The 10,956-nt window shown below is 58.7% G+C and overlaps 1 protein-coding gene and 1 long non-coding RNA gene across 3 annotated transcripts in view; both read left to right on the plus strand.

Annotated features, from left to right (window-relative positions):
- GNAI2 (G protein subunit alpha i2) overlaps positions 1-3,670 on the plus strand; it is a 32,784-nt gene extending 29,114 nt beyond the window's left edge. For both annotated transcript variants that reach the window (XM_063602775.1, XM_003818817.6), the window contains exons 5-9: positions 507-635; positions 1,038-1,167; positions 1,253-1,406; positions 1,816-2,030; positions 2,684-3,670. In XM_063602775.1, the coding sequence (XP_063458845.1) occupies positions 507-635; positions 1,038-1,167; positions 1,253-1,406; positions 1,816-2,006 (604 nt within the window). In that variant the 3' untranslated portion in view covers positions 2,007-2,030; positions 2,684-3,670. The remainder of the gene's footprint in view (positions 1-506; positions 636-1,037; positions 1,168-1,252; positions 1,407-1,815; positions 2,031-2,683) is intronic.
- A 998-nt stretch (positions 3,671-4,668) lies between these two features.
- LOC134729961 (uncharacterized) lies at positions 4,669-6,632 on the plus strand. The gene is made up of 2 exons (XR_010111543.1): positions 4,669-5,638; positions 6,327-6,632. It is a non-coding gene; the product is annotated as an uncharacterized LOC134729961 (long non-coding RNA).
- The last annotated feature ends 4,324 nt before the right edge of the window (positions 6,633-10,956 follow it).

Raw genomic sequence — 10,956 nt, forward strand, 5'->3', positions numbered from 1 at the left:
GGGGGCTCTGAGTTCAGGTTTCTTCATTTGAGCAATGAGGTAATGCAGGCAGGGGTTAAAGAAACAAGGGCTGTGCCTAGGCCAGGCGCAGTGGCTCATGCCTGTAATCCCAGCACTTTGGGAGGCCGAGGTGGGCGGATCACCTGAGGTTGAGAGGTCAAGACCATCCTGGCCAACATGGTGAAAACCCGTCTCTACTAAAAATACAAAAATTAGCTGGGCAGCAGGCGCCTGTAGTCCCAGCTACTCAGGAGGCTGAGGCAGGAGAATCGCTTGAACCTGGCAGGCAGAGGTTGCAGTGAGCCAAGATCATGCCACTGCACTCCAGCCTGGCAACAGAGTAACACTCTGTCTCAAAAAAAAAAAAAAAAAAAAAAAAAAAAAAAAAGCAAGGGCTGTGCTTGAGAAATGGCATGGGAGGGAAGGGGCCTCTTGCAGCTGGCCCAGGGTCCAGCTAAGGAAGCCCCATGCTGGCCCCCACTGACCCTCCCACCCCCCATCCCCAGCTATCTGAACGACCTGGAGCGTATTGCACAGAGTGACTACATCCCCACACAGCAAGATGTGCTACGGACCCGCGTAAAGACCACGGGGATCGTGGAGACACACTTCACCTTCAAGGACCTACACTTCAAGTGAGCGAGCATGTGGACAGGTGGGAGGGGCAGGACCTGCCAGCCTCTGGGGTAGCAGAGGCAGGGGCTGGTCCAGGATCCCCCAGCCCCACTGAGGTTTTACAAGGCTCATGTGTTCTGGGCAAGCACATCCTCACCACCTAGTGAACCAGCAGTCAGGATCCACGCCACCTCTGCCAGCTGCTCACAGCCTCTGCTGCTCCTGCCTGATGTGGCTGCAGCCTGCCTGCTGTCCAAGCTCCTGGCCCAGAACCAGGGGTGAGGTGGGCAAGTGTGGATGATTCCAGAAGGTAGCTGCCCTACTCTGGGCAGGCCTCTGTCCTCAGTCAGCCAACCTGAGAAATGGGGCAGAAAGCCTCCCCCAGGCTCCCTTCCTGGAACTAAGGTGATCTATATCTGCAGGATGTTTGATGTGGGTGGTCAGCGGTCTGAGCGGAAGAAGTGGATCCACTGCTTTGAGGGCGTCACAGCCATCATCTTCTGTGTAGCCTTGAGCGCCTATGACTTGGTGCTAGCTGAGGACGAGGAGATGGTGAGAGGATGAGAGAATGCTGCGGGTGGGGGCAGCGGGCTTGGGGAGTGGTGGCTAGCGTTGACCTTGCTATTCTACCCCCCAGAACCGCATGCATGAGAGCATGAAGCTATTTGATAGCATCTGCAACAACAAGTGGTTCACAGACACGTCCATCATCCTCTTCCTCAACAAGAAGGACCTGTTCGAGGAGAAGATCACACACAGTCCCCTGACCATCTGCTTCCCTGAGTACACAGGTGTGGGGACTGTGGGGATAGGGCCTCCGGAGGGTTGCTTCTTGTCCCAAGTAGCCTATGGTGACCAGGTGGCCCTCAGGCGCCCCCCACTGGACAGAAGTGTAACCTTGGAACACTGGCAGGGGCTGGTGCCTCACTTAGGCTTGTATAGTTGTGTGTGCACACATGGAGCCCTTAACACACTCAAGCATGTACCCCTGAATATGTGTACATGGGCATCCTCCTTCACACAGTGGGGTACCCCTTTGCACATCTGGCATGTATGGGCAGCCACAAACATTGTCATATTATGCACATGCATGCACAGGTTGTATGCCTGGCCGTCCACACGCACAGACCCTTGCTGCACACGTAGGATGTGGCCTGCCTGCCACACATGCAGCACAAGTCTTCATTTTCTCTCCCCCAGGGGCCAACAAATATGATGAGGCAGCCAGCTACATCCAGAGTAAGTTTGAGGACCTGAATAAGCGCAAAGACACCAAGGAGATCTACACGCACTTCACGTGCGCCACCGACACCAAGAACGTGCAGTTCGTGTTTGACGCCGTCACCGATGTCATCATCAAGAACAACCTGAAGGACTGCGGCCTCTTCTGAGGGGCAGCGGGGCCTGGCGGGATGGTGAGCCAGAGGGGCTGTGGCAGGGCGCTGGGGAAGAACTAAGCGGGCCTGGAGCCCCAGCAGGGGGTTCTGGGGGTGGGTAGGGGGGTGAACCTGGAGGGGGAGGGGCAATAGGTGACCAGGGGACAAGGGAGGAGAAGGCCCAGGGTGTGAATCAGGAGGTCAAGTGAGTGAGGTGCAGGGCGTGGAGGAGGTCATACAAGCAGGCCTGGCCCAGTGGTCCAGACAGAAGGGCCTGGCCTTGCCCTGGGACAGAACCAGAGGCCATCCTGATGTTCCCTGGAGAAATCTCACCTCCTCACCCACCAGGCCATTGGCCCAGCCTGCCGGAAGCTGCATGCCAGCGGAGCCCAGCCCTGCTGCCCACTACCACCAGCTCCATGTGCACCTCCAGCTCTTGCCCTCTGACTTGTCTGAGCGTCCCGGGCTTAGGCTGGCCCCACTGGCCCTGGTGGAGGTGGGATGACTCTCCCAGTGCCACAGACTCCCCTCCCCCACGTAACCCAGCAACAGAAACTGGCTCCTGGGCGGCAACTGTGTCCCTGGTAACAAATGGGTAGGAAAAATAGAGAAGGGTCATTGTCTAGGGAGGTGGGAGAGAGGCACGCCCTGGCTGCTTCCCGATCCATGCTCTGCTTTCCCCCCACCTCCAGGGCCACCGCCGACTTTGTACCCCCCAACCCCTGAGGAAGATGGGGGCAAGAAGACCACGCTCCCCGCCTGTTCCCCCGCCGCTTTTCTTCTCTTTCCTCTCTTTGTTCTCAGCTCCCCCTGTCCCCTCAGCTCCAGACATAGGGGAGGGGTTGCCACAGGCCTCCCTGTTTGAAGCCTGCCCTTGTCTGAGGTGCTGGTAATGGCCATGGTACCCCCTTCTGGGCATCTGTTCTGGTTTTTAACCATTGTCTTGTTCTGTGATGAGGGGAGGGGGGCACATGCTGAGTCTCCCAAGGCTGCGTCTGGAGGGGCCCCTGCTTCTCCAGCCTGGACCCCCAGCTTTGCCCAACACCAGCCCCTGCCCCAGCCCAAGTCCAAATGTTTACAGGGAGCCTCCTGCCCAGTCCCCCACCCCCAGCCGCTCGGAGGCCCCAAAGGAAAAAGCACAAGAAGCGTGAGACGCCACCATTCCTGGAAACCACAGTCCACCTGCTCATTCTCATAGCTTTTTAAAAAAATGAAAGTAAAGGAAAAAAAAAACCCTGCAAATCTAGAAAACTTTTTAGAGAAAAACTATTTAAAACTGTCAGATCCTGACCAGCAAACCCCCTCCCCAGGCCCCCTTCCAAGTGACTCCGTGCCTTGAGTGTGTCTGCGTGTTTACACCCGTCCCTCTGCTGGCCGCCCCCGTGCGAGCGGCACCCCTGCCCTGTCCTCCACAGAATTGGGTTCCAAGGGCTGTTCCAGACAACTGCCAACGTCACTGAGGGCCCTGCCCCAGCGGCCCTGGGCCCAGGCTCTATTAACCTAAAATGTAGCTCCCTAGCGCTAACCTAGGAACCGCCGCTGCCTGCTGGGGGGCCACGCCCCTCATGCCCTTGTCCCAGGCCCGGGGCCTTCAGCGTTGAACACTTCCTTGCTTTTTTCACATGTTTTATGGAATTGTTCACCTGGTTTGAAATAATAAAATGTAGAAAGAAAAAAAATACCGAGAGCTGATGGGTGTTCTCTCCCAGGGGCAGAGGCCCGGGCTAAGGTGTGCCAAGGTGATGGTGGTCCTAACCTCAGTCCTCAACCTGAGTCAGGGCCCTGACTCAGCTTTCCGGGCCGTCCTGGAGCCCAACGCTCTGAGCTTCATTTCTCCCACCTGGACTAGGCAGCATCCATGTGGGGCCCGTGTGTCCCCGCCCTTCCAGTACTCTGCAGCCTTGGGTCTCGGGCAGCTGGGCAGGCTTCTAAGGGAGCTGTTGCAAGGTGCTCTTCCACACCTGGAGCAGGAGGGGTGGCCGGCCTCTCTAGCGCGGAAGGAGAAAGTGACTTCCGACTTAGGTACCAAGGCCCGGAGAGTGTGCGTTGCCAAGGCCAAACAGCCAGGTGGGCCGCATGCAGTCCTGGCTTGACTAAAAAGGCCAGTAGGGGCCTTAAGACATATTCAGAAAGGTCCCTGCCCCAGAGGGCCGCCGCCAAACCTGAGGGGTAGTGACAGGTGGCCATATTACCATGTGATGGTTGCCACAGGCTGGGCCTGGAGGGCTGCAGATCATTGACTCTGAAGATGGAAGGCTCCATGAGGCTGTGGGAAGGGCCCGCGCGTTGCTGGGGAAGGGAATTGCAGATGGCAAGGCTGGTGATGCTTGTGGGGCGGGCCCTGAGTGCCATCGAGGTGCCTGGACCTTCTCCCGGGGGCAGCCGCGGCCTGAACGTGTGGGGGCGGGCTCGCGGAAAGGCTGGCCTCGACTGGGTGGGGCTCCGGGGTTGGCGCCTCCGCCTCCGGCCGCCAGGGGGCGCCGCCGCCCGTGCTCTGCCCTGCCTGGCTGGTCACAGAGGCTGACGTCAGCGGGTCCCGCGGAGGCCGCTGGACACAAAGGCAGCTTTGTGAGGCGGCGACGGCTCCGCGGCCGCCCCAGGACAGAGCGGCCTGGGCAGAGGGCGGGCCGGGGTCGGCGCCGCGGAGGCGGGGAGGGAGGGAGGGAGGGTTGGAGGGTTGAGCCAGAGACCCGGGACCCCGTCCCCGCACACCTGCCAGTGCCCCGTAGCTTCGGCCGCGGGCACTGGCAGGAGATGAAAGGCTGCTGCCGCCCGGTCGGAAGGACATCGGCGCCCCCCAGGCCCGGTCCCCGCCCCAGTTCCTCGGGCCTTTCCTGCTGCCCCTGCCTGCGAGGGCCGACGACACGGAGAACAGGATCCTGCGCCCAACCCAGGTCCCCGCCTTCTTTCAGAGGCCCAGGCCTGGACCCCGCTGAGCCGCAGATGTGCGAGCAGGAGCGCCAGAGCCCCGATGCCCGCCCAGCAGGAAGCGGGCGGGAGATGGTTCCTTCCTTCTGTCCTGAGGGGGAACCCTGCACAGAGGGACCATTGAGGGCCTGGCATTGTCTGCCTAACTCACCCAGTGCCTCCCTCCCTGGGTGGGCCATGCGGGGCCCTGACAGGATTGCCCTGGTGCCGTCTTGGCAGTGGGTCTGGGTGGGATCCTGGGGGCAGGGCTTCCCTGAGTGCAGACAGCTAGGCCTCCACCTGCCCCGGCCTCCCACCCAGGCTCAGATTTCCAGGGCATAAGGCTCTATTGTCCCAGCACTGGTGGAGGCGGCCTGTCAATTCAGCCTTGTGTTTGGTGGTTGGGAAATTCCCAGCCATGGGGGGCTGCAGGCAGGAAGGGGCTGCCCAGGTGTCCTGTACCCCAACTGAAGGGACTCCATGAGGTTGGTTCCTGGGCATCCCCTGCTGCCTGGAGCTGTCCCAAGCTGGACCTCAACCATTCATCAACCCTCAGGAGCAGTTGGGTGAGGAGCACCAGAAATTCAATGCTCCCTGGTGCTGCATCCCCAGAGCCCTCCCAGCCTAAGAAGCCCCATCTTTCTGTCTCCACGCATGGAGAGCTGCAGCTGTGAGGCCCAGGACCCTTAGCAGGACATGCAGAGCTGGGCAGGGACCCAGGCTCATGCTCCCAGCGTGGGGTGAGTTGTCTCCAGCCTGTGGAGACTGCCATGAAGTTGATCTGCCCCCCAGAGGGCCTGGCCCACTTGAAATAATTGCTCCGGCTACTGATGTGGTGGGAACTTTGGTATTTTTAACCCATTTGGGGGGTGGGGGAGCAGCTAGGAAGAGAGAGGCAAGCTTTCAGAGTCAGAGAGGCCTGAGAGAGGAGAGTAGAGGGAAACTCAGTGAGGAGGAGCCAGGCAGGCTGCCTCGGTAGTTCCCCAGGCCTAGACACCCCCCCTGTACCACCCCCTGTCCCAGCAGGTAGGTGCAGACCTAGATGCCAGGTGCAGAAGGGGGAAAGGGCCCTCTCCAGGGTTACAGCAGGGATCACCGAGGCTGCAGGGGCTGCCAAGGCCTGGAAGAAGTCCCATGTTCCAGGGAGCCCCATGGCTTCTGATGTCAGGAAAACTTAATCCTCTCAGTTCCCCAGAATCATTTCACCCCACCCCACCCAAACTGAGTGGCAAACCAGTTGAGTAGAGAATACAAGCCCTGACTCCAGCTGCCTGGTCAGTGGCATAGCCAGCCAAGTCCTAGCAACCCTAGGAGTCAGGGAGTCAGGGTGGAGGCAAGGACAAGACTACAGCATTGTTTGGCTGAGTTCTGGGTCTGGCCCCACTCCCCAAAACTGACCCCAATCTCTGTGTCTGCTGCCCTAAAAAGAGACCCTGGGGCTGGGTGTGGTGGCTCACGCCTGTAATCCTAGCACTTTGGGAGGCCAAGGCAGGCGGATCACCTGAGATCAGGAGTTCAAGACCAGCCTGGCCAACATGGTGAAACCCCATCTCTACTAAAATACAAAAATTAGCTGGGCATGATGACGGGTGCCTGTAATCCCAGCTACTCAGGAGGCTGAAACAGGAGAATCAGTTGAACCCAGGAGACGGTGGTTGCAGTGAGCCAAGATTGTGCCACTGCACTCCAGCCTAGGTGGCTGAGCGAGACTCCATCTCAAAAAAATAAATAAAAGGAGACCCTGACTGGATGTAGTGGCTCATGCCTTAATCCCAGCACTTTTGGAGGCCAAGGCAGGAGGATCACTTGAGGCCAAAAGTTTGAGACCAGCCTGGGCAACATAGCAAGACCCCGTCTCTTAAAAACAAAAGATCCTAGCGGTCCTCATCTCTACCATGGACTACCAGAGGGAAGGCAGCACCTCTCATCACCCAGGGGGATGGCCTCCAGTCAGCTGGGGTATGTATGCAGCTGTGTGGCAGCAAATGTGTCCATGCCTGCAAGCCACTCAGCCCTCAGTCACATGGTGATGGGCACTAATATCCAAGAGGAGCAGAAGTCAAGGCCATGGGTCCTTTTCTCCCCTTGCCAGAGATGCAGCCCCACAGCTCCTGGTGATCTTGGCTGGGAGAAAAATCAGAGTTTGACATCTCATCCCACTGCCTTCTGCTTTCTGACCTTACTGAGGTCAGGGTCATCAAGGCCTGGGGGACTGGGACAGGGTTAAGGGGTGTCCTTTCTCCATCTGTCTTCCAACCCCGTGGAGACTCAGCATGCCTAGGAAGGTGGAAGGGCTTCCTGCGGGCACACCATCTCCTGCCTCCCTGTGCCTGTCCTCTGCTGGGTCCTGGGTTCTCCAGTGATTATAGCCCTTGCTGCTTCCCCCACAGTGGGGAACACAGAGCCCTGCCCAGAGGCTTGAACCTGGCACCACAGGGGTCTGGAATTACACAGAAGACAGGTGACAGCCAAGGTGGATCATGAACGGTGAGAAGTCCAGCAGGTGACAAGAGGAAGGGTCTAAAGGGTGGAGGGCACAGCGCAAGCAAAGTCTTGGCAACAAAAGAGCTAATGCATCCCAGAAATGGGGCAGGTGGAGTACTGGAAGCTACACCAAGCTTCAGAGTGGTCCTGTGGCCTCGGTGTGGTAGCTCAGGCCTATAATTCCAACACTTTGGGAGGCTGAGGCAGGAGGATAACTTGAACCCAGGAGTTCAAGATCAGCCTGGGCAACATAGTGAGACCTCCATTTTTACAAAAAATACAAAAATTAACTGTGTGTTGTGGTGTGTGCCTGGAGTCCCAGCTCCTCGGGAGGCTGAGGTGGGGGGATCACTTGAGTTCTGGAGGTCAAGGCTGCTATGGGCCATGATCTTGCCACTGCACTCCAGCCTGGGTGGCAAAGCAAGATCCTGTCTCAAAAAAAAAAAAAAAAAAAAAAGATGAAAAAGAGAGTGGCCCTGTGAATGCCAAGCTAAAAGCCTGCAATCCCGCCAAACTTCAGCAAGCTCTCTGAGTCAGGGGTCAGGGACACGGTCCTGCAGAGGGGAGGCATGGGGAGAGAAATGACAGAATGACCCCAGGGATACAGCCTGGGGGAGGGTAAAGGGGTCAGTGCTTGTCCTAAGTAAGATAAAAGGTAGGGGCTCTCAGGAGGGCAGGCTTGGCAGTGCCAGGGGTGGGTTGGGGACTTGGGAAGGGAGAAGACTGAGGAGTCCCCACCCAGGGGAGGGAGGGAGGTTCAAGTAGAACCGTGGGCACAGAGGGTTGAGGACCCGGGGTCAAGAGAACCCTGGGGTCAGAGGGTTGAGGAAGTAATTGTACTGAGGTGGCCGGGAGCGGTGACTCATGCCTCTAATCCCAGCACTTTGGGAGGCCAAGGCAGGAGGACTGCTTGAGCCCAGGAGTTCAAGACCAGCCTGGGCAACATGACAAAACCTCATCTCTACCAAAAAAAATAATAATAATACAAAAAAATTAGCTAGGCATGGTGGCGCATGCCTGTAGTCCCAGCTACTCAGGAGGTTGAGGTGGGAGGATCACTTGAGCTCGGCAGGTTGAGGCTGCCGTGAGCCATGATCCCACCACTGCACTCCACCCTGGGTGACAAAGCAAGATCCTGTCTCAAAAAAAAGAAGAAAAAAAAAAGTACTGGGGTGAGGGGCACAGCAAAAGGGGACAAGAGAGGAGCTGAGCCCGAGAAGGGGCCTTGTTCAGCTGGGATGGAAGAGGCAGCAGTGGAGGGTTTCTCTGAGGCCCTCATAGGCCTGGGTGCCCAAGATGCCCAGAGCTAAGGTGGCAGCAAGAGTGCAAACCTGTGGTACCCCCACTGTGTGCCAGACCTGCCTGGCCACTGTCTGCAGCTGCAGGGAAAATGAGAGGTGCAGACTCCAGCTAGGGCCACGGGGTCGGCTGAGTGGCGGGGTAGGGATTCAGCCCCACCTCCTGCTGGACTAACAAGGGGGTTGATCCTTGGGGCTGGCTCCAGACTCCTCAGCCCTCCCCAGAGCATTCAGAGCCCCATACCCAGTACTCCTGGGAGGCTCTCCCCTAGCCAGTTAGGAGAATGTAGTATTTATGTGAATGTCTGTTCATGAGTGCAGTGTGCCCTCAGAGTCCACTTTCCAGCATTCCTGGCATAGCCCCCTCCACCCTGCTGGGCTCCAGAGGAGGGAGGGAGAGGGAGGCCCCGCCCCCAGCCCCCTCTCCTCCCACCCCTCCCTGCTGGGCAATGAGGAAAACAGGAGTGAGGGAAGAGCTGTGATGTGGCTGGTGGGGGGGGGCTCCCGCATCCCAGAGGGGCTGACCTCAGCCTGGGAGGAATGTGCAGGAGGGGAGGGCAGGGGTGGGGTGGGCGGGGGTAGGGCCACAGCCAAAGGCCCAGGGTTCTTGGTAGCCCCTCCCTCAGCACCTCCATCTCAGTTCTGACAGGGCCCTCAGAAGGGAAGGGGAACAGGCAAGGAGGGGAGGAGCTAATCTTTCAAAAAAGGTGGGCCAGGGTCCCCTGGGAATGTGGAGACCAGGCTGGGGTGAGGACATGCCTGCAGACGCTTCCCCAGGAGATGCCCCTGGGGCAGGGCCTTAGAGTGTCTGGGAAGTTAGGCCTCAGGTGATGATCCTATGGCCGCCCATGCCTGCCCCCACTGTGCCTAAGTCCTCTGGGCAGCATGACCTGGTACCTACGTGGCCAGAACAAGGAAGAGTTGTGACGTTGGAGCCACAAGCCCTGATGACTAAAGCAGGTGTGAGTGGGGTGCCCAAGATCCCATCCAGCCCAGGCTGCACGGGGAGGGTTGCCACAACCTTCCTCAGATGGGTGTCCCACCCCAACCACACCACCCGGAGTCCAGGCAGGGGCAAAGGGGCAGGCCCAGCTGGTGGCCAGGGGTGGGGAGGCAGGTGCTGAGATTTGGCACAACAATCCAGGTTTTTCCAGAAGGAAAAGCCAAGGCTGTGGTAGGCCATGCCACTGACAGGCAGCCCCAGAGCAAGGACCCAGGCAGGTCTCTGCCCATGGAAGCTCCCTCAAAAGAGAGAGGTCCAGGGTAGGAGTACAGGCAGGAAAAGGGACCCCAGCTGCCTTGCCTGGTTTGCCCCATTCTGTTGAGACTCAGGCTCAGGCTGCCTGATTCCAGAATCCTCGAGGAGTTCCAGCCCCCAGTGTGACCCACAGGCAGTGACCCTGCTCCTGGAGTGCTGACCTCCATGGGGGCCCCTACCCATGGCCTGGCACACTGGACCTGGGGCTGAGGAACAGAAAGGGGACCATGTGGAATCAGGGACAACTTGACCTCCCATCCCTGGAGACCTTCATTCCTACTCAAGGGAGGGTACACATCTAGAGGACAGAGGACAGGGCACGGCACTCAATGGGGACAGAGACAGCCTAGTCCTTTTGGCTGGGGGTTGACTACCAAGCTATTGGAAAGATAATGGCGGTGGGGGGGGTGGGGTTCTGATACCGTTTCCCAGAGTGAACACGGGTGGAGGAAGGTGCAGGGTGATGAAACAGAGACAGGGCCCCTGGGCCTGGAAAACATAAGGCAGTGAGGGCCTATGGGGGCACAGTGGGAGTGGATGGGAGCCTCTGAGGCACTTGCTGATCCTGGCTGCTTGGGTGGAAAGCTGTAAACAGCCAAAGAATGTTGTCTGCTTGCATGGAGCCAGGAGAGCCTGCCCAGGTCCTCTAAGGCTAGAGGCAGCTACTCCTGGAGTAGGAAAAGGCCGCATCCAGGAAGCCCACGAGCCCAGGCAGGGATCTGTCCTTCCACTTGCCCTCCTGAAGGGCCCTGCGGCTCCCACTGGCCCCTGTTATTTACCTGCCAGCTGGCCAGGGCAGGCCAGGTATACCAGGTCCTCAGGCTCAGGAAGGAGGGGCATAGCCCCACTTCCACTTCCAGGGGACTTGGAGATGTGCCCCCCACCTCTGTCCTTGCTTGGCTGGAGGCATCCAGGGCTGGGCAACAGAACTGCAACACTTGGAATGCCCACACTGCCCCATCAACCTTGGGAGGTGGTAGGAAAATGCCTTTTGCGGGGATGGAAGGATCAAAGCCCA

The sequence above is a fragment of the Pan paniscus genome, chromosome 2 (genome assembly GCF_029289425.2).
Source record: "Pan paniscus chromosome 2, NHGRI_mPanPan1-v2.0_pri, whole genome shotgun sequence".
NCBI classification, from domain to species: Eukaryota; Metazoa; Chordata; class Mammalia; order Primates; family Hominidae; genus Pan; species Pan paniscus.